The sequence below is a fragment of the Callithrix jacchus genome, chromosome 5, assembly GCF_049354715.1.
Source record: "Callithrix jacchus isolate 240 chromosome 5, calJac240_pri, whole genome shotgun sequence".
NCBI classification, from domain to species: Eukaryota; Metazoa; Chordata; class Mammalia; order Primates; family Cebidae; genus Callithrix; species Callithrix jacchus.
The window spans coordinates 69,050,011-69,076,561 of record NC_133506.1 but is presented as its reverse complement, the minus strand read 5'-3'; the positions used below and the strand labels follow the sequence as shown (position 1 = coordinate 69,076,561).

The 26,551-nt window shown below is 50.6% G+C and overlaps 1 protein-coding gene across 3 annotated transcripts; it reads left to right on the top strand.

The window, feature by feature from the left end:
* Nucleotides 1-1,894: 1,894 nt before the first annotated feature.
* DRG2 (developmentally regulated GTP binding protein 2) lies at nt 1,895-25,957 on the top strand. 3 transcript variants are annotated; one of them, XM_078372547.1, is made up of 13 exons: nt 1,895-1,988; nt 6,737-6,892; nt 16,919-17,008; nt 17,648-17,708; nt 18,350-18,440; nt 19,067-19,139; nt 19,270-19,361; nt 20,203-20,299; nt 20,611-20,687; nt 22,069-22,157; nt 22,921-22,979; nt 24,410-24,463; nt 25,145-25,957. In XM_078372547.1, exons 3-13 carry the CDS (start codon nt 16,937-16,939, stop codon nt 25,229-25,231), a joined length of 852 nt encoding a protein of 283 aa, XP_078228673.1. In that variant the 5' UTR covers nt 1,895-1,988; nt 6,737-6,892; nt 16,919-16,936; the 3' UTR covers nt 25,232-25,957. The 3 variants fall into 3 exon arrangements, with proteins under 3 accessions (XP_078228673.1, XP_054111630.1, XP_054111631.1); XM_054255655.2 differs by having other exon boundaries at nt 6,737-6,897; XM_054255656.2 differs by lacking the exon at nt 6,737-6,892.
* The last annotated feature ends 594 nt before the right edge of the window (nt 25,958-26,551 follow it).

The window sequence follows — 26,551 nt, the reverse complement described above, 5'->3', positions numbered from 1 at the left end:
TGTAACATTTTTTGTCATTTAGAACAATCCCCCTGCCTACCCCCTCCGCCAGTGTCATTGACAATTTTGATGAACCAAGGACACTTGCCTTATAAAATGTTCTACTTTCTACATTTATCTGATGTTTCCTGATGCCTAAACTCATTTATAGTATTTTTGGCAAGAATTCTACATAAGTGATGCTGTCGGCCAAGCGAGGCAACTTATGCCTGTAATCCCAGCACTTTGGGAAGCTGAGGTGGGAGGATTGCTTGAGACCAGGAGTTCAAGACCGGCCTGGGCAACATAGTGAGACCCCCATCTCTTAAAACAATTTTTTTTTTTAATTAGCCAGACATGATGGTTTGGGCCTGTAGTCACAATTACTCAGGAGGCTGAGGTGGGAGGGTCACTTGAGCCTGGGAGGTTGAGGTTACAGTAAGCTGTAGTCACACCACTGCACTCTAGCCTAAGCAACAGAAGGAGATCCTGTCTAAAAAAAAAAAAAATCACAAGATACTGTTCTACTTTACACTGCTTCACATCAGGAGGCAACTGATGATAGGAGATGCTGAGTTGAACTACTTAGTTAAGGTCGTATGGGGGGGCCAGGTGTGGGCTAATGCCTGTAATCCCAGCACTCTGGGAGGCCAAGGCTGGTGGATTGCTTGAGCTCAGAAGTTCAAGACCAGCCTGTGCAACAATGGCGAAACTCTGTCACTACAACATAATACAAAACCAGCGAGGCGTGGTTGCGCAGGTCTGTGGTTCCAGCTACTTGGGAGATTCAGGAGGGAGAATCACCTGAGACTGGGAGGTCGAGGCTGCAGAGAGCTGTGATCATACCACTGCACACCAGCCTGGGTGATCAAGTGAGACCCTGTCTCCAAAAACGAAAAAGAACAACAACAACAAGAAAACCAGTGGCATGGGGATCCACTTTTTTTTTTCCTTTTTTTTGAGACAGGGTCTCGCTCTGTTGCCCAGGCTGGAGTGCAGTTGGTAGATCTTGGGGATCCACTTTGAACCTCTTCAAGCTCCTCTAACCTGAGGCCTGCAGCCACATGTGGCTCAGGACAGCTTTGAATGTGGCCAAACACAAATTCATAAACTTTCTTAAAACATTATGAAATTTAGGCGGGGTGCAGTGCCTCACGCCTGCAATCCCAGCACTTTGTGAACCTGAGGCGGTCAGATCACTTGAGGTCAGGAATTCACCACCAGCCTGGCCAACATGGCCAAACCCTGTCTCTACTAAAAAGGCAAAAATAAGCTGAGCATGGTGGTGGGCGTCTGTAATCCCAGCTATTCGGGAGGCTGAGATTGAACCCAGGAGGCGGAAACTGCAGTGAGCCGAGGCCACTGCACTACAGCCTGGGCGACAATGTGAGACTCCATCTCAAAAAACAAAACAAAACAAAGAAACAAACAAAAAACCACCGAGTTTTTTTTTTTTTTAAAGCTCATCAGCTATCGTTAGGGTATTTTATGTGTGGTCCAAGACAATTCTTCTTCCAATGTGGCCCAGGGAAGCCAACAGATTGGACACCTCCATTTATAGTATAAAATGAGAGCCACCAGGCTTTCGGTTCAGCTTCTTTTCATTACACTGAGTCAGCTGCGCTCAGGGACCCGCAGTTCAGGATTCCTCACGGGCAGATTCTCTCTATTCGTTGCCTGCTCCCACCGGTCTTAGCCGCGGACCCGGACAACACGATCCGGCCTTTTCCAGCGGTCTACGGCTAGCCGGCCCAGCGGGCGGAACCAATAGTGCCTGGCACTCGGCTCGACGGCGCCTGCCCGGACTCTGAATCCCGGAGCACCAGGCACCCACGAGAACGCTGTTCTCCTTGGCTTCCGGGCGCACGCTTTTCTGTTGCCGCCTACAGACCGGAATTGCGGGGCCTCCGCAGCCGCAGTCCGTACGCCCAACTCTGCTACCGCCATGGGGATCTTAGAGAAGATCTCCGAGATCGAGAAGGAGATCGCTCGGACGCAGAAGAACAAGGGTGAGGGCCGGCCGGGCGGGGTCTTCCTTTCTGCCCGCCTCAGTTTTCATGTCTGTAAAATGGGGGAACAACTCCAGCAGTAATGCTGGGGCAGGATCCGAGGCCGCGGAGAAGTTGCCAGACAAGTGCCGAGGCCGCCCAGTGCGCCCAAGACAGGGCCAGGCGGGAGCGGGTCTCACGCGCAGGTCTGACTGCAAACGGCCCCAAAGAGATCTGATCAGTACCAGACCGTGTGCCAGAGCAGAGTAATCCCAGCTCACAGAGGAAGCATCTGACTCAGAGAGAGGCCCGGCTGAGGTTCAAACCCCAGTCTCCTGATGGCTAGGTCTGGGCCATTGGTGGTCTCCTCTGTTGTTTTGGGAAGTGCAAGAGGAGACCTTTCAGAAACAGCCTCATCCAGCAGCTGAGCCCACTGGAGCAAGGGATTCAGGCTCTGGAGTCTGGAAGGCCTGGATTTGAACCCCAGGTCCACCACGTACCTTCTGTAAAACATTGGAAAGTCACTTCACTCCGTGGAGCCTCAGTGCCCTCATGTGTAAATGGGGTAATATTCCCCTGCTGCATCTTAGCTCACAGCTGAGTTAAAGTAGATGGCCTTTACACAGCACTGGGCACATGGTGAGCACACAGTATTTAAAGTAAACGCCCCAGCATAGATAGGACATAATGAAGCCTCAGGTTTGGACTTTAGGTTGTAAGGGCTAGAGGAGCTCAGAGAAGAGAGGTGAGGAGAGAAGAATGATGACACCAGGAGGAAGCTGGTTGTTGGAAGAGTACCCCAGGTGGGGGGCACTGCCAAGGCAAAGACATGGGAGTGAACATGGTGTGTTCATGGGACAGTGAGAACAATCTACATCAGAAGGGGATATGGAGGAGTAATGGGAGATGAAATTGGACAGACTAGTGCCTAGCCATTCAGGCTTGTGGGAGCAGGAAGCAAGAAACACTGGATGGCTGGTCCCAGTGCCTGCCCTCCCTTGGTTCCATTTAGGTTTGAAGGCCAAGGAGTTGAGGGCCCTTTATGACTCATTCCTTCTGTAAATCTTTTTTTTGTTTGTTTGTTTGAGACAGAATTTTGCTCTGTCACCCAGACAGGAATGCAGTGGTGCCATCTGGACTCACTGCAACCTCCGCCTCTCAGGTTCAAGCGATTCTCCTGCCTCAGCCTCCAAGTAGCTGGGATTACAGGCATGTGCCACCTTGCCTGGCTAATTTTTGTATTTTTTTTAGTAGAGATGGGGTTTTGCCATGTTGGCCAGGGTGGTCTCAAACTCCGGACCTCAGGTGATCCACCCGCCTTGGCCTCCCAAAGTGCTGGGATTACAGGCGTAGGTCACCATCCCCAGCCGATCTTTCCTGAGCCTTTACTGTGTGATAGGCACTGTGATTAAAGCAGTGAACACAGCAGGCATATCCCAGCCCTTCGATCTGACCTTCTAGTTGACAGTTTGGAAACTAGAAACCAAATAAGTAGGATAATGTCAGCTAGCAATATGTACTATGAAGACAAACCAGGGTGATACAGCAGGGTCTTGGGGGTGGGGAGGGGCTGGGGATTGGTCCTGCTTAGCTGGAATGATAGAGAAGACCACCATGAGGATGGGGCATTTAAGCTAAGACCTGAATGAGAAGGAACCAGTCACGCAAACATCTGGGGGAAGAGGGTTCCTGCCAGAAAGAGCAGCTAGTGCAAAGGTCCTGAGGTAGGAACAAACTTGGCTGTTTAGAGATCAACAGGACTGTGGCTGGGGTACAGTGATAGAACAGGAGGGAGCTGATCATGCAGAGCCACAGGTCATGGGAAAGACTCCTGTGTTCTAAGCCAGTGGGAGCTGGCGCAAGGTGTTAAGCAGGGGAGGGTCTATTCTGACTTATGTCTTGAAAGTTCCCTCTGGCTGCTGTGTGGAATATTACCTGTAAGGCCCAAGGAAAGTCGTAGGGAGGCTGGAGATGCCGCCACTTTGCAGTGGTAGACAAAGGGGATGGAAAGGTGATTAAAACCTAGTCCTTCCCCTCAGAGATGCTCAGAATTTTAGGAGCTGAGATGACAGGAAGGGCCATGTGTACCTGACTGTCACTGAATCCATTTTTTTTTTTTTTTTGAGACAGTCTTGCTCTGTTGCCCAGGCTGTATTCATAGCTCACTATAACTTCAAACTTCTGCTTTCAAGCAATCCTCTCACCTCCACCTCTCGAGTAGCTGGGACAGCAGGCGTGCACCACGGCACTGGGCTAATTTTTTGTTTTTTACAGAAGCACAGTTGCAGTATGTTGCCCAGAGTGGTCTTGAACTCCCAGCCTCAAGCAGTCCTCCCTCCTCACCTCCCAGAGTGCTGGGATTACAGGCCTCAGCCACCATGCCTAGCTGCAGAACCTGTTCTCAACCCTTTCTCACTGCTATCAAGTCACTTATTCACTTGATAAAATACTTCTTGTGTACCTGGGCCCTGTGCTGGAAGCACAGTCCCAGAAAATAATCCAGTCCCATTTCCTGACCTATCAGAGTCAGGGAAGTAAAGAAATAAGGTAGTTTTCAGAGTCAAGAAGACAGTAAACTGGCTCATGAGGCAAGAAGGGGCCTGGGGAAGGGTAGAATTGACTGTAGATTATAGCCAACTTTTATTGAGTGCTTACTGTGTGCTAAGCGATGTTCTTAGTTCTTTCTATAAGCCTTCTTTATCATTCCACCATCAGAAATCTCCTGAAATATGGTCATTCACAGTGGCTCATGTCTGTAATCCCAGCACTTTGGGAGGCCAAGGTTGGTGGATCACCTGAAGTCAGGAGTTTGAGACCAACCTGGGCTACATGGCAAAACCCCATCTCTAAAATTAGCCAGGCATGGTGGTATATGCCTGTAGTTCCAGCTACTCAGTAGGCGGAGCCAGGAGAATCGCTTGAACCTAGGAGGCGGAGGTTGTGGTGAGCCAAAATGGTGCCATTGCACTCCAGCCTGGGCAACAGAGAAGACTCTGTCTCATAAAAAAAAAAAAAAGAAAGAAAAAAGAAGGGCCTGGCATGGTGGTTCACTCCTATAATCCCAAGACTGGTGGAGGTTGCAGTGAGCCTGGATCGCACCATTGCACTGCAGCCTGGGTGACTGAGTGAGACTCCGTCTCAAAAAAAGTAAAAAAAAGAAAGGCCAAGAACAGTGGCTCAACCTCTAATCCTAGCACTTTGAGAGGCTGAGGCAGGATGATTGTTTACAGCCAGGAGTTTAAGACTAGCCTGGGCCACATAGCAACACCCCATCTCTACAAAAACAATTCCTCCCCCCTCCCCGACACCGAGTCACACTCTGTCACCCAGGCTGGAGTGTAGTGGCGCGATCTCGGCTCACTGCAACTTCCACGTCCCAGGTTCACGTTATTCTCCTGCCTCAGCCTCCCGAGTAGCTGGAACTACAGGTGTGTGCTACTGTGTCTGGCTAATTTTTGTGTCTTTAGTAGAGACAGGGTTTCACTGTGTTGGTGAGGCTGGTCTTGAACTCTTGACCTTGTGATCCACTCCTCAGGCTCCCAAAGTGCTGGGATTACAGGTGTGAGCCACTTCGCCTGGCCCAGAAACAATTTTTTAAATTAGTCAGGCCTGGTGGTACATGCCTGTAGTCCTAGTTATTCAGGGGGCTGAGGCAGGAGTTCCAGGCTTTAGTGAGCTATAATTTTGCTGCTGAACTCTACTCTGAGTGATAGAATGAGACCCCCATCTCTTAAAAAAAGGAGAGAGGAGAAAGCCACTGTATCTGGAATGTAGCAGAGTATATTGAAGTAGCCAGGAGCGAGGTCACATAGGGTCCTGGTTCTCAGTCTTGACCACAGCCACATTTTATAGCAAAGAGTTTGTAACACACTTTACGGTCCTGAAGTAAAATTCCTCATCAGTAATGTAACTTATGTACCCATAGAATTTGAAAAAAAAAAAAAACCAATGTAATACCCTAATAGTAATATAAAGAAGAAGAAAAAGGAAAGTAATTTTAATGAAAATGGTATTTGTTTAAATATGTGAATGCTGGAGTGAAGCAGTGAAATGCTCATGCCTCTAGGTAGAATCACTGGGGCTGTGCCAGCCACGGTGCAGGTGTGTTGTGCTGGCCACTGAGTTACTCCACAAGAGGTGCTGCCAGGTGGGATCCCAGAATGGTGAGCAGCTCTAGGCGAAGCTTCAGACAAGCATGACATAGTCTTCCCTTCATATATACAACAGTTGCATTCCTGGGAATTTCAGTGTATATTAACACTGCAGAAAATGTCTTGTTTATATATAAACAGAGCTGGGTTTTAGGCCTAGCGGTCCTAACCCAGGTTTTCCCTCTGTGGGTGCCTTTGGGATGTGACAAGTCATGGACTTGGGACAAATTCTCCTCAGCTATGCAGGACTGACTCACCTTATGGTGCAGCTGGTTTTCCTGTCCCTTGCCCAAAAGATGCCAATGAGGACTTCATGAAAGTGGACAGAAAACATCTCCCAGAATTTCCAGAATGTCCCGCAAGGAGTGATGTCTCCTCTGTTGAGAACCATTGGTTCTCAATAGGGTGGTGAGGACTCAACAAAGAGGCTGGATTTTATCCTAAATGAATTGAGAAGCCAAGGGGGCCTTTTTATAACTGATGGGTGGTTTTTTTCTCTCCTGATCTCCTTGACAGCAGTTGCTTCCCAGCCGGCACTTGGCGATGTGTGGGTCATGCCTAACCCGTGGGCTTGGACACCCTGGCCACTCATCTTCTGTCTTGCTTTCCATTCTTTAGCCACTGAGTATCATCTGGGCCTGCTGAAAGCTAAGCTTGCCAAGTATCGGGCCCAACTCCTGGAACCATCCAAATCCGCCTCATCCAAAGGAGAGGGCTTTGATGTCATGAAGTCGGGCGATGCCCGAGTGGCTCTGATTGGATTTCCCTCTGTGGGTAAGGTCAGTGATGGTCATTGTGGGCCTCGGGGAGGAAGGCAGGAAGTCGTCTTTCAAACAGGTGACCATCCAGGCTCCCCTCTCTGCCTTTCTGCTTAGTTCCAGGGACACAGAAGACCCGGCCTCCCCCAGGGTCAGATCCCAGCCCTTTATCTTCCTAACGTGGAGGACACTCTTTCCTCTTGCCAGGAGATGTAGCCCTACTTGGTCTTCTGACTCAGCCATCACGCACAAATACTTCTTGTGTGTGTATCTCGAGCATGTGTTATGTGCTGGGCACTGTGCCAGACTAGACACACAGCAGGAACAAGACAGAGCTCTGGTCCCGCCCACATAGATTTCCCATTCTTGAAGAGACAGTACAGTAAATAAGTAAAGATGAGGTGCATCAAGTGGTGAGGAGCGGGGACTGGTGAGTGACAGGCTGAAGGTCTGCTAGTTACAACAGTCCCGGCTGGTTTCTCTGGCGAGTGAGTATTTGGGCAGGGGCCTGAAGGAAGTGAGGGAGCTTGCAGAGTCCTGGGTGAGAACATTCCAGACAGAGGGAACAGTGAGCACAGAGGCGCTTAGGCAGGCACTTGCTGGGTGTGTCCAGGGAGTCCCAGGTGGCTCCCTAAGGAGCATGAGGAGGGCAGAAGACAGACAGGATAGGGACTATGGGCGGCCAGAAGGACCCTGGCTTGGATTAAAGAATGAAACTGCAGAATTTTTAGAAGGTGTCTTCTGAAAGTTGCTCCGCTTAATGTATAATCTATATTGATTTACCTTTTATCTGAGGACTAAGATAAACATCATTGCAGGGTTTTGAGCAGAAAAGAGATATATCTGATTGGCTTTTTTTTTTTTTTTTTAATTTTTTATTGCATTTTAGGTTTTGGGGTACATGTGCAGAACATGGAAGACAGTTGCATAGGTACACACATGGCAGTGTGTTTTGCTTCCTTTCTCCCCTTCACCCACATTTGGTATTTCTCCCCAGGCTATCCCTCCCCAGCTCCCCCCCACCGCTGTCCCTCCCCTTTTTCCCCCAATAGACCCCAGTGTTTAGTACTCCCCTCCCTGTGTCCATGTGTTCTCATTTTTCATCACCTGCCTATGAGTGAGAATATGCGGTATTTCATTTTCTGTTCTTGTGTCAGTTTGCTGAGAATGATGTTCTCCAGATTCATCCATGTCCCTACAAACGACACAAACTCATCATTTCTGATTGCTGCATAATATTCCATGGTGTATATGTGCCACATTTTCCCAATCCAGTCTATCATCGATGGGCATTTGGGTTGATTCCAGGTCTTTGCTATTGTAAACAGTGCTGCAATGAACATTCGTGTGCATGTGTCCTTATAGTAGAATGATTTCTAGTCCTTTGGATATATACCCAGTAATGGGATTGCTGGGTCAAATGGAATTTCTATTTCTAAGGCCTTGAGGAATCGCCACACTGTCTTCCACAATGGTTGGACTAATTTACACTCCCACCAACAGTGTAAAAGTGTTCCTTTTTCTCCACATCCTCTCCAGCATCTGTTGTCTCCAGATTTTTTAATGATTGCCATTCTAACTGGCGTGAGATGGTATCTCAATGTAGTTTTGATTTGCATCTCTCTGATGACCAGTGATGATGAGCATTTTTTCATATGATTGTTGGCCTCATATATGTCTTCTTTCGTAAAGTGTCTGTTCATATCCTTTGCCCACTTTTGAATGGGCTTGTTTGTTTTTTTCCTGTAAATCTGTTTGAGTTCTTTGTAAATTCTGGATATCAGCCCTTTGTCAGATGGGTAAACTGCAAAAATTTTTTCCCATTCTGTTGGTTGCCGATTCACTCTAGTGACTGTTTCTTTTGCCGTGCAGAAGCTGTGGAGTTTGATTAGGTCCCATTTGTCTATTTTGGCTTTTGTTGCCAATGCTTTTGGTGTTTTGTTCATGAAGTCCTTGCCTACTCCTATGTCCTGGATGGTTTTGCCTAGATTTTCTTCTATGGTTTTTATGGTGCCAGGTCTTATGTTTAAGTCTTTAATCCATCTGGAGTTAATTTTAGTGTAAGGTGTCAGGAAGGGGTCCAGTTTCTGCTTTCTGCACATGGCTAGCCAGTTTTCCCAACACCATTTGTTAAACAGGGAATCCTTTCCCCCTTGCTTGTTTTTGTCAGGTTTATCAAAGATTGTATGGTTGTAGATACGTTGTGTTGCCTCCGATGCCTCTGTTTTGTTCCATTGGTCTATATCTCTGTTTTGGTACCAGTACCATGCTGTTTTGATTACCGTAGCCTTGTAGTATAGTTTGAAATCCGGTAGTGTGATGCCCCCCGCTGTGTTCTTTTTGCTTAGAATTGACTTGGCTATGCGGGCTCTCTTTTGGTTCCATATGAAGTTCATGGTGGTTTTTTCCAGTTCTGTGAAGAAAGTCAATGGTAGCTTGATGGGGATAGCGTTGATTCTGTAAATTACTTTGGGCAGTATAGCTATTTTCACGATATTAATTCTTCCTAACCATGAACATGGAATATTTCTCCATCTGTTTGTGTCCTCTCTTATTTCGTTGAGCAGTGGTTTGTTGTAGTTTTCCTTGAAGAGGTCCCTTACGTTCCTAGTCCTAGGTATTTTATTCTTTTTGTAGCAATTGTGAATGACAGTTCGTTCTTGATATGGCTCTGTTTAAGTCTGTTATTGGTGTAGAGGAATGCTTGTGATGTTTGCACATTGATTTTATATCCTGAGACTTTGCTGAAGTTGCTTATCAGTTTCAGGAGTTTTGGGGCTGAGGCGATGGGGTCTTCTAGGTATACTATCATGTCGTCCACAGATAGAGACAATTTGGCTTCTACCTTTCCTATTTGAATACCCTTTATTTCTTATTCTTGCCTGATTGCTCTGGCTAGAACTTCCAGTACTATATTGAATAGGAGTGGTGAAAGAGGGCATCCTTGTCTAGTGCCAGATTTCAAAGGGAATGCTTCCAGTTTTTGCCCATTCAGTATGATATTGGCTGTTGGTTTGTCATAAATAGCTTTTATTACTTTGAGATACGTTCCATCGATACTGAGTTTACTGAGGGTTTTTAGCATAAAGGCCTGTTGAATTTTGTCGAATGCCTTCTCTACATCAATTGAGATAATCATGGGGTTTTTGTTTTTGGTTCTGTTTATGTGGTGAATTACATTTATAGACTTGTGTATGTTGAACCAGCCTTGCATCCCCGGGATAAATCCTACTTGATCATGATGGATAAGTTTTTTTGATGTGCTGTTGCAGTCGGCTTGCCAATATTTTATTGAAGATTTTTGCATCTATGTTCATCATGGATATTGGCCTGAAGTTTTCTTTTCTTGTTGGGTCTCTGCCCGGTTTTGGTATCAGGATGATGTTGGTCTCATAAAATGATTTGGGAAGGATTCCCTCTTTTTGGATTATTAGGAATAGTTTCAGAAGGAATGGTACCAGCTCCTCTTTGTGTGTCTGGTAGAATTCGGCTGTGAACCCAACTGGACCTGGGCTTTTTTTGTGTGGTAGGCTCTTAATTGCTGCCTTTACTTCTGACCTTGTTATTGGTCTATTCATAGTTTTAGCTTCCTCCTGGTTTAGGCTTGGGAGGACACAGGAGTCCAGGAATTTATCCATTTCTTCCAGGTTTACTAGTTTATGTGCATAGAGTTGTTTGTAATATTCTCTGATGATGGTTTGAATTTCTGTGGAATCTGTGCTGATTTCCCCTTTATCATTTTTTATTGCATCTATTTGGTTGTTCTCTCTTTTCTTTTTAATCAATCTGGCTAGTGGTCTGTCTATTTTGTTGATCTTTTCAAAAAACCAGCTCTTGGATTTATTGATTTTTTGAAGGGTTTTTCGTGTCTCTGTCTCCTTCAGTTCAGCTCTGATCTTAGTTATTTTTTATCTTCTGCTGGGTTTTGAGTTTTTTTGATCTTTCTCCTCTAGCTGTTTCAATTTTGACGATAGGGTGTTAATTTTGGATCTCTCCATTCTCCTCATATGGGCACTTATTGCTATATACTTTCCTCTAGAGACTGCTTTAAATGTGTCCCAGAGGTTCTGGCATGTTGTGTCTTCGTTCTCATTGGTTTGGAAGAACTTCTTTATTTCTGCCTTCATTTCATTGTTTATCCAGTCAACATTCAAGAGCCAGTTGTTCAGTTTCCATGAAGCTGTGCGGTTCTGGGTTGGTTTCTGAATTCTGAGTTCTAACTTGATTGCACTATGGTCTGAGAGGCTGTTTGTTATGATTTCAGTTGTTTTGCATTTGCTGAGCAGTGCTTTACTTCCAATTATGTGGTCAATTTTAGAGTAGGTGTGATGTGGTGCTGAGAAGAATGTATATTCTGTGGATTTGGGGTGGAGAGTTCTGTAAATGTCTATCAGGTTTGCTTGCTCCAGGTCTGAGTTCAAGCCCTGGATATCCTTGTTGATTTTCTGTCTGGTTGATCTGTCTAATATTGACAGTGGAGTGTTAACGTCTCCCACTATTATTGTGTGGGAGTCTAAGTCTCTTTGTAAGTCATTAAGAACTTGCCTTATGTATCTGGGTGCTCCTGTATTGGGTCCATATATGTTTAGGATCATTAGCTCTTCTTGTTGTATCGATCCTTTTACCATTATGTAATGGCCTTCTTTGTCTCTTTTGATATTTGTTGCTTTAAAGTCTATTTTATCAGAGATGAGAAATGCAACTCCTGCTTTTTTTTGCTCTTCATTTGCTTGGTAAATCTTCCTCCATCCCTTTATTTTGAGCCTTTATATATCCTTGCATGTGAGATGGGTTTCCTGGATACAGCACACTGATGGGTTTTGGATTTTTATCCAATTTGCCAGTCTGTGTCTTTTGATTGGTGCATTTAGTCCATTTACATTTAGGGTTAATATTGTTATGTGTGAATTTGATATTGCCATTTTCATGCTATCTGGCTGTTTTGACTGTTAGTTGTTGTAGATTCTTCATTATGTTGATGCTCTTTAGCATTTAGTGTGATTTTGGAATGGCTGGTACTGGTTGTTCCTTTCTATGTGTAGTGCCTCTTTCAGGAGCTCTTGTAAAGCAGGCCTGGTGGTGACAAAATCTCTGAGTACTTGCTTGTTCGCAAAGGATTTTATTTTTCCTTCACTTATGAAGCTCAGTTTGGCTGGATATGAAATTCTGGGTTGAAAGTTCTTTTCTTTAAGGATGTTGAATATTGGCCCCCACTCTCTTCTGGCTTGTAGTGTTTCTGCCGAGAGATCTGCTGTGAGTCTGATGGGCTTCCCTTTGTGGGTGACCCGACCTTTCCCTCTGGCTGCCCTTAGTATTTTCTCCTTTATTTCAACCTTGTTGAATCTGATGATTATGTGCCTTGGGGTTGCCCTTCTTGCGGAATATCTTCGTGGTGTTCTCTGTATTTCCTGCATTTGAGTGTTGGCCTGTCTTGCTAGGTGGGGTAAATTTTCCTTGATAATGTCCTGAAGAGTGTTTTCCAGCTTGGATTCATTCTCTTTGTCACATTCTGGTACACCTATCAAACATAGGTTAGCTCTCTTCACATAGTCCCACATTTCTTGGAGACTTTGTTCATTCTTTTTTGTGCTTTTTTCTCTGATCTTGGTTTCTCGTTTTATTTCATTGAGTTGATCTTCGACTTCTGATATTCTTTCTTCTGCTTGGTCAATTCGGCTGTTGAAACTTGTGCATGCTTCGCAAAGTTCTCGTGTTGTGTTTTTCAGCTCCTTTAATTCATTCATATTCCTCTCTAAGTTATTCATTCTTGTTATCATTTCCTCGAATCTTTTTTCAAATCTTTTTTCAAGGTTCTTAGTTCCTTTGCATTGATTTAAAACATGTTCTTTTAGCTCACAAAAGTTTTTCATTATCCACCTTCTGAAGTCTAATTCCGTCATTTCATCACAGTCATTCTCCGTCCAGCTTTGTTCCTTTGCTGGTGAGGAGTTTTGGTTCTTTTTAGGAGTCGCCGTGTTCTGGTTTCCGGTGGTTTCCTCCTTTTTGCGCTGGTTTCTTTCCATCTTTGTGGATTTATCCACCTGTCGTCTGAGTAGTTGCTGACTTTTCGATTGGGTCTCTGAGTGGACGCCCAGATTGTTGATGATGAAGTATTTCTGTTACTTGGTTTTCCTTCTACCAGTCTAGCCCCTCCACTGTACGACTGCTGAGGTCCACTCCAGGCCCTGCTTGTCTGGGGTGTACCTATAGCGGCTGCGGAACAGTGAGGGATGCCTGCCAAATGTCAGTCTTCTGGATATAGAGGGGTCAGGAAGCTGTTTGAGGAGACAGTCTGTACTTTATAGGCGCTCAAGTGCTGAGCTGTGAGCTCTGTTGTTCATTCAGGGCTGTTAGGCTGCTAACGTTTAATTCTGCTGCCGCAGAACTCATAAAAAAAACCCTTTTTTTCTCAGATGCTCTGTCTTGGGGGGGTTGGGGCTTTGTTTGTGAGTGTTCGTTGTGCTGTCCTACCCAGCTAGGAGGCAGTCTAGTCACTATTTGCCTGCCGAGGCTCCGCCCTGCTGGTGTGAGGTCCTCCCTGTTCCTGCAGGCTCTGCCCTGCTGCTGCAGTCTCCACCCTGCTGCCACGGGCTACGCCCTGCAGCGGAGTCTCTCTGTTGTAGCGGGTTGCCTCAGCAACGGCAGGCTGAGTCAGCAATGGGCGTGTACCTCAGTAGGGGCGGATTGCCTCGGTAATGGCAGACGCCTCTCCCCAACGGAGCTGCACGGTCCTTGGTTCAGCTGTGCCCTCAGGGAACCTCTGCACCTGGAGGGTTTGGAATCGCCGTTTTGTTTGTCCCACTGCGCTACCCCAAACGCTGTTTTCCTGGAATCTCCTGGACTGGCTCACTGTCCAAGTCCCGTTCAGTCTCAAGTTCAGCCCTCTCAAGTCTCAGATTGCCGGTTCAACAGGGCACCCAGACCAGTGCGCTTTGTGCGCAGTGCTGTGTAACGCCGCTGTGCTACAGCGCCGGCTGCCGGCTGCACCCGCTGCCGGCTGCACCAGCCAAAACCTCTGCCTGGCATCCTGCGTCTCTTTTATACCTGGGAATTTCCCTGTTCTTTGGGCAACAAAGATCAGTCTGGAAATGCGGCCCTGACTCACCCTCTCCGCGCATTCACCGAGAGCTTCAATCCTGGGTTGTTCTCACCACACCATCTTGTGGACTCTCCCCTGATTGGCTTTTTTGAAATAAACTTTTTTTTTTGAAAGAGTTTCACTCTTGTTGCCCAGGCTGGAGTGCAATGGTGTGATCTCAGCTCAGTGCAGCCTCCGCCTCCCAGGTTCAGGCAATTCTTCTGCTTAAGCCTCCCAGGTGGCTGGGACTACATGCACTGGCCACCATGCCCGGCTAATTTTTTGTATTTTTAGTTGAGACAGGGTTTCACCATGTTGGCCAGGCTGGTTTTGAACTCCTGACCTCAGGTGATCCACCCACCTCGGACTCCCAAAGTGCTGGGATTACAGGCATGAGCCACCACACCTGGCCTAAAACAAACTTTTTATTTTAGAATAGTCTTGGATTTACAGAAAAATTGCAAAGGTTGTACAGAGTTCCCATATACTCCACACCCAGTTTCCCCGCCAGTTAACATTTTATACCTATCAATGTTGATCTGTTACTGCCTCAAGTCCTGCTTTATACAGATTTCCTTAGCTCCTCCCCATGTCCTTTTTCTGTCCTGAGATCCCACATCGCAGTTGAGTTGTAATGTCTCCTTAGGTTCTTCTAGACAGTTTCCCAGACATGCCTTGATTTGATGTCCTTGACTGTTTTAAGGAGTACCATTCCCATATTCTGTAGAAAGTGCTTCAGTTGGGGTTCGTCTGATGTTTTTCTCATGGTTAGTCTGGGGTTATAGTTTAGCAAGGAAGACCACAGAGGTAAAGTGCTATTTTTATCACATCACAGGAAGGGCACATACTGTCACCACTGCTTATCCCTGCTGATGTTGACCTTGACTACTTGGCTGAGGTGCGTCAGGTATTTTCAGTGTGGAGAAGCTTTCTTCTCCCCTTGCCATGCCGTGATCTGGGCAGGGAGGTGACTGTGCAGCCCATTTCCATGGCCGCTTTGAGGGAAGCATCTATGGAAACTGTTCAGAATTCTGCATGGGAGATTTGTCACTTCTCTCCCATTCATTTGTTTTATTCAATCATTTATTGATCTCTATATAGACTCGGGGTTATTTTTGTGCTTTGCGGTCTAAACCCTTACCTTGTCCTTTTGCTGCTCAAATTGTTTCAGCTTTGGGGCTATTTTAGTTGGCTTCTTTGATGTACTTCCACCATTGTGTTTTTCCAGCACTTCCTTATTTTCTGACACTGCAAGATGTCCCAGGCTCATTTTGTATATTCCCTGCCCTGGCCTAGAATCTGCCATTTCTCCAAGGAGCCCTGGTTCCTTTTAATGGAGAATAGCATTAAAAACCACCATCTGGGCGCTGACTTACTTTTCTGAGAATCACTCTGGCTGTTGTGTAGATAGCAGGTTAGAGCAGGGCAAGGTGAAAGTGCGACAGTGGAGAGGTTGCTAGAATGTAGGCCAAGCGAGTAACAACCAAAGCTCCTGGACAGGTGCTGGGGAGCAGCTTCTAACTCAGTTCAGCTGAACAACTTGAGCCGACACCCAGTTTTCGTTTCTGTGGGTCAGGCACAGGGGAAGGTGGTAACAGCTACCTTTTCCTGAGTGCTTGGTGCAGGCTGGGCAGTGTTTAGTTTTGTTTGTTACACTGCCTGCCTGTATGACTGGTATATGTATCAGAGAAAGAGAGAGATTGATAGAGAAGCCGCTCTAGTTACCAAGAGTTACCCTTGAAGTCTGGGCCCGTGACAGATCCCACCTGCCTTAGTGGGAGTATAGGTCCTCCCGCCATGGGAGGGCCCAGGTCTGTCACTCAAAGGGGCCAGGCAGAATCAGGGAGTGGCCCTGATGTTGGTTGCTGGTTGTCTCAAAAATCATTGCTCTCAGGGCCACCCTGAGTATCCATACCTGTCCGCTCCACCAGGTTTTCATCATTTCTTAGATTTCCAGGAGGTCCCCAAGGCTGAGGGTTTCTGGATTTGAGGACCTGATGTATTTCCATCACATGCCACATTCTGGACTTCAGAGGTCTGAGGGTGCACTGGGGAGGTGTGCCTTCAGTCTTCCTGCCAGCCAGCCAGGAGGCAGGGTCTGGATACCTGGCCCTGCAACTCAGAGTCTCAGGCTTCCTGTTCCTTGGGCCCTGCTGATGAGAATGGGGCAGGAGGCATGGTGCTGACTTTCTTCCCTTCCTGGGTCTACACACTGCTTGGCTGGCCCTCTCACTGCAGCATCTGTCACTGAGGTGTTAAAATGTTTGGAGCAAGCAGGTCCCAGGCCTTATCTTTGTAATCCCTGTGCAGTCCTGCGAGGTAGGGAGTGGATTCATGCCCATTCAGCATGTGAAGAGCCTGAAGCTGAGAGTATGGTGTTTCCTGCCCAATTCCAGGACACCCTGGCAGAGGCAGGATTCAAAGCCACGTCTCTCCAACTCCCAGCCACAGTGAGTGGTGGTCTGAGTGGTCACATCCACATCTTCCCAGTTCCCCACTCCCCACACCTCTCCTGTCTCTGCCTCAGCCTGGGAGGTTGGTGTCTCCTTGCACACCTCCTCACACCCTCTCTGGGTGCGCAGCATGTCTGGGTACTGGGAGTGCCGTGGGACTGCCGGCTGTTTAAAGTTCTCCGGGGCCAGGAAGGCCTGGAGGATTGTGTGGGGCTAGGGGAGGCTCCTGATGTATGTGGGCAACCCCCTCAGGATCCAGATCCCTGCCTCTACCCGAGACAGTCCTGAGGCCTCCAAGGAACAGGTAGGTCCCCTGCTGTCTGACACATCTAGGACAGGGCCAGAGGTGAGCCTCCTGGCTGGGAGGTCTCTTCATAGCCACCCAAGTGACCAAGCCGAGGGTGAGAGGGGCTCCTCCTGCTGCCTGCACCTGAAGGCTCCCAGTCCTGTGGGGCATCTCCCGGGAGGCAGGGACAAGGCTCCTCAGTGCAGTGACCTCTTTTTCTCCTAGTCCACATTCTTGAGTCTGATGACCTCCACGGCCAGCGAGGCAGCATCCTATGAGTTCACCACTCTGACGTGTATTCCTGGGGTCATCGAAGTAAGTGGGTATGCTGGGCCCAGAAGGAGAAGGGGCGCGTGCTTGTGTTTGCACTTGTGCATGTGCCCACCATGTGTGAGAGTCAGGGTGGGTGTCCCCATGTCAGGACAGGCTCTGGACTGAGCTGCTTTGCCCTCCAGCACTGGCAATTGTGGGGATCCTAGGTGCTGGACCCCAGAGATGCCTCGTGGGGCCTGGAATCGGGAGGTCAGGCCAGCATGTGGCCACTCTGCCTGGTGCCCCTGTGCTGTCCTCCGCAACACCAGTGCAACTCTGGCCACTAATTGCTGCTTGGCTGGATCCTTCTGCCTCCCCATGAAGCTTCACTGCCTTGGGCTGTGTTTGTTTGGGCAGCTGGGTGTGTGGCCTTGAGTTTCCCACGGTGAAGCAATTTATTTGTGAAGCCCTGGTACCCTCAGCAATGAGTGATGTGGGACTGGGAGATCCTGGGCCCTCCCTAGGTGGCTACTCAGCTCACCGGGCTGGGGTGGTGACGAGGCTTGGACTTGGTCACAGGTCGGCACCTGGGTTTCCCTCAGCCCCTGAGCCCTAGGCCCATTACAGACATCCCAGGTCCAGGCAGCACCTTCCCAGTGGAGGCCCAGCCTTGCCTTACCTTTCTTCTCTTCTGCATCCTAGTACAAAGGCGCCAACATCCAGCTCCTGGACCTTCCCGGAATCATTGAAGGCGCAGCCCAAGGTGGGAGGCAGGGCAGGTGTGTGGGAGGCAGGATGGAGCTCTGTTACTGATTGTTGAAATTGGGTGTGGCTGTCATGGAGATCGCCCTGGATCCCTGATTCATTAACCCGCTTTCCAGAAAAGATAGGTTCCAGTTCAAATCCTTGGCACCACACTAGCTTTGTGATCTTGGGCAAGTGATTGGGTACCTCTAAGCCAAGCCTCAGTTTCCTCAGCTCTAGAATGGACATGATAATACTTAATTTATAGCATAGTTTTGAGGATGAAGTGAGGAAATGTTCAGGAAGCATTTAGCCTGGGGCCTGCCACATGATGGGGTGGGGGTAGGACAGCCATTATTATCCTGTTACTCCTTTTATGGTGGTGGTGTTGGATTTCCTTCTGAAATAAGTCTCCGTGAGTAAAACATGTGGATTAAGAAAAATGCCAAGAAAATCATTTAGCCGAGATCCTGCCATTGCACTCCAGCCTGGGTAAAAAGAGCAAAACTCCATCTCAAAAAAAAAAGAAAATCATTTAGCTTGTGCTGGTATGTGGCAGAGGCCATGGTAGGTCTGTAAAGGGCAGGAGTCCAGGGCACCTTGGGCAGGGTAGTGGTCACATGGGTCCAGGTATGTAACTGTATCCCTCCACCCATCCAGGAAAAGGCCGTGGCCGGCAGGTGATTGCTGTGGCACGCACGGCCGATGTCGTCATCATGATGCTGGATGCCACCAAGGGAGAGGTGCAGAGGTCCGCAGGGTGGGGCATGGGGCAGGCTTACATGTCTGGGGAGGGCCAATGTGTCCCTGAGCTCATACCGGGTGTCCTGTGGGTGCTTGGCCCTTTCACACATGAGGGAAGTGGTAGAACTTTTCACAGACTAAACCCAACGCCACCCAGCCCAGGGTGTCTTCTCCTCAAAGCTTGTGTCCAGCCAGCACAGAGGCATCTTGGGGCTGGGGGCCAAGGGGCTTGGCCTGGCTCTGCTTCCTGTTCACAGAGGCACAGGTGCCCCATCACTGCCCAGAACCTGCCAGGAGCCCAGCCCCAAGCACAGAAGCATTGTTCATCCCACGTCCTGGCAGCAGGGCACACCAGGCCTGCCTCCTTAGGACCAGAAAGAGTATCCTCATGTGGTCACCTCGTGGGGGCTCCACCGTTTGCCTGTGTACCCCGACTGTAAACCGCACCAGCCCCCCTGGGACTGTGGCAGGGCTTAGAAGCTGCTCCGGGGCATTGGGAAGGAGTGTACTCCAGGTTGCTGGGGAAGGGTGTGGAGGAGAGAGTCAGTGTCTGGGTGGGGAGTGACATCCTGTGGAACAGGGAGGCCTGGCTCTGTGGACAGCCTGTGAGCACCTATGGGGTGCTCTGCCTAGGTCTCTGCTGGAGAAGGAGCTGGAGTCCGTGGGCATCCGCCTCAACAAGCACAAGCCTAACATCTACTTCAAGGTGAGGCACCTCTCTAGCCTTCGGGCCATGGGTGTGGCAGTTTTGAGAGTTCGTTGGCCAACTGAGGCCATGGGGCCGTTGCTGTGGCCCCTCAGTCAGCAGTTCTCCCTGCCCCTCTCTCCTCCTTTAGCCCAAGAAAGGCGGCGGCATCTCCTTTAACTCGACAGTCACGCTTACGCAATGCTCGGAAAAGCTGGTGCAGCTCATCCTGCATGAATACAATATCCTTCCCTGAAAGACCGGGAGGGAGGGCAGCCACCACTGACAGGGCAGTGGGAGGACTGACCAAGACAGGAGGCCTCGTGGCCCAGGGTGGCAGCAGGTCACCCCCACTGACCCCCCTGTCCATTTGAGCAGCCTCTGGGAAAGCTCCACACTGCCAGGGCTGCAGCCACGCACTTGACAGTGGCTTCTGGGCTCCTCACCAAGTGCTGGGCACTGTGGTAGCCACATGACATCTGGAAGAAAAAGATGTCATGGGAAACAGCCTCTGAGGTCTAGGGGTTCCTAGCTTGGAGAAGCCTCAGGGAGAGCTGGGGAGCAGGTGGTGCGTCTAAAGCAGTGTTGGGGGCCGTTTGGGTTCTGGGGCCCTGGGGGACAGGGCAGGGCCTTGAGCAGAGTCATACCTGGCATATAGAGAACTCTTAGAGTCAGATGTGAGCCCCTCATTCCCAGAGGTGTGTGAGTAGAGGCAGGATGGCCCCCAGAGGGGAGTCCTTCATGGGAGAAGCTGGGTTAGACCAGCTTTTAGATGCTCCTGGCACTAAAACCCAGGCTTCCCCTGAGGGGCTTGGGGGATTCTAGCAGGTACATTTTTCTCCCTGCCTGGCCCTCAAGATTGAAATCCTTTATTGATTGAAACTTTTACATACTGTGCTTCCTATGGGGAAGAAAAAAGAGAGGGCTTCCAAAGCTTTCCAGTCTTGTAAAAAAATCTCACAAGCAGATAACTGCCAAGGTCCCATGCATCTAGCATATTTCCTGCTCCGCTCTTTGGGGCCCTCCGCTGAGGGGGCACAGGGGCAGCTGGTGCACAGATTGCCCTTAATCGGAGCCCCTCAGAGATCTTCAATGCAGAAGTGCTCTTCCGAGAAGACTGCTCCCCAGATGAGTTCATCGATGTGATCGTGGGCAACCGGGTGTACATGCCCTGCCTGTATGTAAGTGCAGAAGGGAGCCCTGGCCTGGCCGCTCAGCCTTTCCACCACGTGCTTTTCCTGAGCTTCTGGAACCTTGTGAGAGAAGCAGAAAGAGTCTGAGGCTCTCCCTTCCCTTCACCTCACCTCAGTGGCTGCTTGCAGCTTGCAGATGTGGAAAGCTTGAAACCAGGGTTCCAGCCCAACCTTCCCCACCCTGAGGCAGTAAGCGGGGGAGGGCATAGGCTCAGCTCGCCGAGGAAGGGCGATGGAGGGCCCTTTCCTGGATCCCTTGCTCCTGTCCTCAGCACTGGCCTCCACCTTTTCAATCTCAGGTTTATAACAAAATCGACCAGATCTCCATGGAAGAGGTGGACTGCCTGGCCCGAAAACCCAACAGTGTGGTCATCAGGTGAGGCTGCTGGCATCCTGCCACTCTGCTGTCCCTGCTCTGGGTTTTGACCCCAGTCGTCAGGCCTCCCAGCCACTTTGGCCGTGGAGGAGGAAAAGCCAGCACAGCCTCCAGCAGCACACAACCCTCACAGAGCCCAGGGCTTCCTGCCCAGGGCAGAGGACTTTGTCCATGAGGTCAAGGAGACACTGCAGGAGGGTCCCCTCATGGCTGCTGGAGGCATTGGCCTGTTCCAGTCGTGAATTGCCATGAGCAGGGTGGGTGATGTCTTGTGGGCTCTGGTTAAGAAAACAAGGATTTCATCAACCAAGGTTGAATGGTTAAGAAACTTCTTATTACTGAACCAAGGCCCCCCGCAAGAAGCCCTGGGTGTCAGCCTACCTCTCCTGGTGCTCTGGAAAGTGTGGCTTCTGTCTGATCACAGCTCAAAGGGGAAAAGGGAACTAACATTCTCAGGCTCTGGTCACCTACTTACTGCCCTCCTTTGCAGGGTGGGTCCCAGGGGTACCGCCCACACCGACTGTTCACTTGCCAGCACTGCCTGGCAGGTTTCTTTCTGGGGCAGACTGATTCAGGTGCTTCCCTTTTCTGGTTTCCTGGCTTGAAGCCAGCGCTCTGCAGATTCACAGTGAAGCTCAGCCGACAGTACGGAGAGCTCAGGAACCAAGAGGCTGGACAATGCAAATGATGGTTGAGGGTCCTGGCCTGAGTACAAGGACCATTTTATGGTTGTTGTAGCCACCACAAAGAGCAGTGTCCGTCCCATAGCACAGCCTCAGCTCCTCTCCTGCTGTGTCCCAGGACTTAGAGGGGCTGCCATCCTCAGGGCCGACAGCTCTACAGCTTTACCTGCTTGTGCGTAGGACGGCTCTACAGAGGTTAGGACACAGCTGAGGGTCACACTGCAAACGATTAAGCCACAGTCCACCCTAGACCTGGTGCCTCCAGAGCCCAGTTCTCTGCTCTTCCTGCAAAATCCCTACTGGACACTCTGGCAATCCCTAGCTCCTCTCTGCAAGGAGTGAGCTCTGGGTCCCAGCCTTTGCCTTTGGTCCCGTCACAGCCCCCGGCCATCTCCCCATGGCAGCCCTTCATCAGACACAAGCTACAACCCTCCACAGAGCATGGTCTTGCCAGCCCCCAGGAGAGATGCTGACCCTGGTTGACTGTGACCATGATTGGTGTCCAGAGGCACTGGCAGCAGAAACGTCAAGCTGTCATCAAGAGTAATGGGCTTGTTTCCCTGTGGGCACCGGCGAGCCAGCTGGCCTTGGTGCCCATGCTGGCCAGTGGAAATTGTCCCCTCTAATAGTGAGAAGTGGAGACCCAGCTTCTGAACTCACAGGGGCCCCTGCCAGACTGGCCGTCTCCCTCTTTGCAGCTGCGGCATGAAGCTGAACTTGGACTACCTACTGGAGATGCTTTGGGAGTACTTGGCCTTGACCTGCATCTACACCAAGAAGAGAGGACGTGAGTTACACTGTGTGTAGCTGAGAAACAGGCTGAGCCTCATCCTCCCTAAAAGGCTGCCAGGCCTGTGGGTGATGCCCAGAGACCCCGGCACCAGCTCTGGCCTGGCTTATTTAGACACATCTCAGCTCTTTTCCCTTCTCAGCACTGGGCCCTGCTGGTTTTGAGGGTGCCCTGGTGGGGCAAGGCTACCTTGGGGTCCTCACTGGCTGCAGCAGTTAGTGCCATCCTGACCTCCCCTCACAGTGACAGGCCCCGCCGCAGGAGCATTAGTGACCTGAATCCACAAGAGGCCTCCCCATGTCTGACCCCCACCCATCCTCCTGGTGGTTGCACACACACACATGCCCTGGGGTCCCAGCTGCTGGATTCGGAGCACTTTGCATCAACCCCGACCTTGGCAGCAAGGAGCGACCTACAGTTTCCCTTACGAGACTCCAACATCCCTTCGGGCCCTGCCCGTTTAGTCTAGTTCCTGGTCTCTGTCAGTGCTGTCACGGCAGATGGGTGACAGGCAGTGTGATCCTGGACTTTGATTTATTTTGTGTTCAAGTCAGGCTTGAAGATGGCTCAGGGATATATGCGGAGGGCATGCTGGTTATCGGGGATGTTAGGCCAAGGCAAGGAGACCGAAAGGGCCTCTGCAGCCAGCTCTTCCCTCGGGCAGAATCATGAGGTGGCAGTGTGGGTCCTTGGGCAGAATCATGAGGCAGCAGTGTGGGTCCTCGTGTGTGGTTGACGCTCTCCCCATCTCGCCCTGCAGAGAGGCCGGACTTCACAGACGCCATCATTCTCCGGAAAGGGGCCTCAGTGGAGCACGTGGTGAGTTGACAAGACCTGCCCTAACAAGGGTTGGGAGCTCTGTATGCCCCTTGGAGCTCTGTTCTGCCTGAGGTGCCCTGGGCCAGGGGTGGGCTCTGCTGGTCTCAATCTCAGATGCTGACACACAGGCTCTGGAGTTGGACAGTCTAGGGCTGCTTCTGCAGCACCCCTTCCTAGCCGTGTGCTGTACCTCCAACCTCTCCTGTGAGGGGGGATGTGCTGCCTGCCTCCTGGGTAGTCAAGAAGACATGTTGGATGAAGTCCAGCATGTAGGGCACTCGGCATGCTGCCTGTAGTGCATAGATGCCAGTAACCCTGCTCCCATGCCATTCAGGCATCAGTCAAGGAGTGGGGAGAGGTGCTAGCTCAACACAGAAGTCAGGACAGAGGTTTCAAGGAGGCGACCTGAGCTGGCTTGTAGAACTAGCGGGTCTGGTAGTGAAGAGTTGCAGTGGGAAGCATCCCAGATAGGGGAGCGGGCATGCATAGGCCCCAGGGGAGGTGCTCTGGGCTCAGGGAGCATGAGGCTGCCTTTCTCTGTCCAGAATTCTGTCACCTGAACATGACCCTGCAGGCACTGGTGGTGGCCAAGTGTTGGGTCACATGGCTATCCTTCTGGGCTGTTGCTTTCCCAGGTGTATTTTCCTCAAGCTGATTTCTTCTTGGGATCTATGTCATGGAAGCAAGGGACACTGCAGGCCTAGCTGTCCCTCTAGCCCCTTATGACAGTGCTGGCTGGGCTTGCAGTCTGGTCTCGTGCATTCATTCTTTCTGTAAGCCCAGCCCCAGGCCTCTGGGTGCCACCCTGGAGGTGTTGAACAAATGAGGCCATGCAAAGTCCCATCTCTCTAAGACCTAGGCTTGAGATCACAGCAGGAGGAGCCAAGGAGACTCACGATTACCCTCCTGAATCCCTTCAGACACTCACAAGTGGCAAGCTGAGTAAAATGTAAGACCCATTTGCAGGCCAGAATCAGCCACCTTCCCATCTCTGTCAGAGAAGTGTACCTGCAGGCCTGATACTGCCTCCGCCCCAGGGACACTGGGCTGAGGCATTTTGTCTCCCAATGGGACCTGGAAGACTTGTGGGAATGTGGGGGGAGGAGCCACATCGCACAATTGCAGAGTCCCTTCCCTGCCGCCCTCCACTGTCCCACCATCAGCGTGGCAACCAGAGGTCTACACTCTCAGGGCAAATGCTAGCTGCTCCTCCAGGGTCTCCTTCCAGTTTCACATGACATCTGGGACCCCTGTGATCGTCATCCCTACCTAGGAGCACTGGAGGGTATACACTGCTCTGGGAGTTGGGGTGACGTGATACGTAGGAGGCTTCAGGCCACGGGTGGGGCCAGGAGGAGTGAGAGACAGTGCAGCTGAGCTTGGGCTGGGGTTAGGTGGAGCCTCACCTCTGTCTCTCTCCTGTCCTCCAGTGCCACCGCATCCACCGGTCACTCGCCAGCCAGTTCAAGTATGCCCTGGTGTGGGTAAGTGTCTGGGTGGGAGGCAGAAAGGGGGCTAGACCCAGCAGAGCCCCCAGGTTAGGCATGGAGCAAGACATTCACATTCTTCTGCATGGTGTTCCTGTCCTTCTTGTGGGGATTGGCATGACTGTGTGTCTGTCCTCCATAGAATGTACGTGCCAACCCAGGCTGGACATGGGCCTTCCACACCCTTTTTCTTTTCTTTTTTCTTTTTTTTTGAGACAGGGTCTGGCTCTGTCTGTCAGGCTGGAGTGCAGTGGCACAATCACGGCTCACTGCAGCCTTGACTTCCTGTGCTCAAGCAATACTCCCACCTCAGCGTCACAAGTAGCTGGGACTATAGGCACACACCAGCATGCTTGGCTAATTTTTCATGGAGATGGCATCTCGCTATCTGGCCCAGGCTGGTCTGGAACTCCTGAGCTCAAGTGATCCTTGAGCTCAAATGATCCTCCCATCTTGGCCTCCAAAAGTGCTGGGATTACAGGCATTAGCCACTGTGCCTGGCCCTCCCCTACTTTTGAGGTCAGCGATGGTCAGACGACTGCAGACGTCCTGCTGCCTGGGGCCCCAATCTTTCGCCAGCATTCACCCCCAGGACACACACCCTGGGGTTATCTTTCTTGGCCTTGCCCTTGGCCAGTCCAGGCTGAGGTGACCCCTCTGCCCCCATTCCTCACCCAGGGCACCAGCACCAAGTACAGTCCGCAGCGGGTGGGCCTTACCCACACCATGGAGCATGAGGACGTCATCCAGATCGTGAAGAAGTAATGGCGCCTGCCAGGCCTCCCGCCCACCTGCCTCATCTTCCTGGGGGCATCAGTCCTACTGGGACACACAAACACCCAACCAGAAAAATACAAATACACACACCCCAGGAAGGGGTCCCTCAAGTCTCTGCTGTTTCCAGAAGTTTCTTCAGTAGGCAGATGAAGAGTGCATTGGAGCAAAGGGGTTCGGCTGGAGGCATTTCCCATAAGACTGAGGCTTCTATTGGGGGTTTTGAGTTTGGAATGCTGGGCCTGGCATCTGTGCCCCCGGCCCCTGAGCTGAGGGAGTAAGCTGCCCACCTGCCTGCCAGCCGGGGCCTAAAGCAGATGGCATGCTCAGTGCCAGGCAGGAAGCTGGGCCTGCCTGGGTCCCTGGAGGCTGTGGCTGCTGTTACAGCATCTCCCTCCCTCAGCTCCTGCCGGCTTCTCTGACACTCGGGGTGGGGGCCCTTCTAGGAAGAAACCCTCTTGGGTCCTCCACTCAGGGCTCTCCAGGATTGGAAGCAGAGGTCAGTGGCTTCAAAGTCCCAGCTGACACCCTCCACATCCTAAGGGGTGTCCTAAAGTGCCTCCCCTTCTCTGACCTTCCCAGGGCAGCCCCTGCCCAGCACAAAACCCCCGGACCCTGGCTCTGCACGCCTGGGCCAGGGACTTTTGAGTTTAGAATCTGTTTTCTAAGTCCCCCGTTCTCCTGGTTCTCCTTTTTGAAATAAAGGATTGAAAACCATTCCTGTCCAGACTGAGAACACTTTGTAACCTTGCTGAACAGTAGCCAGGTTGAGTCAGGTGGGCACAGGTCAGGCATTGAGGGTAGCAGTGGGCCTGGGAGTTGGAGAGGGTGGAGCCTGGATCCCCAGGGCAGCCCCAGGCCATGGGTGGCAAGGAGAATGCAGGGTTCCTCAGCCAGGCACGGGCAGGCTCTGCCCAAGGAGTTGGTCATGGGTGTCAGGCCCAGACTGGCTCCTCCAGAGGGCCCTGGCTGCCAAGGTGGGGAGCATCCCAGGAGGCCCTTGTGACCATCTGGGTGGCAGGGAGGCTCCCCTGTGAGAACAAGGTGGCTGATCATTTCCTGTTGCTTCAGAAGCCAGGAGCAGAGGGGCTGGCAGGGGCTCCATGAGTACCTACTATGTGCCAGGGACAGTGCCAGGCCCCCCACAGTATTCTGCTGTCCCTTGGAAGCTGGTGCAGGTTGCACAGTTTTTTAATGCAGAGCCTTGATGTAAGACCTCTGAGCAGCAGGGAAGGCTTCCTGGAGGAGGTGTGCCTTTTCGGAGGGATGCAGCAGGTTCTGTGAGGCTGTCAGGAGAGGCAGAGAACTCCA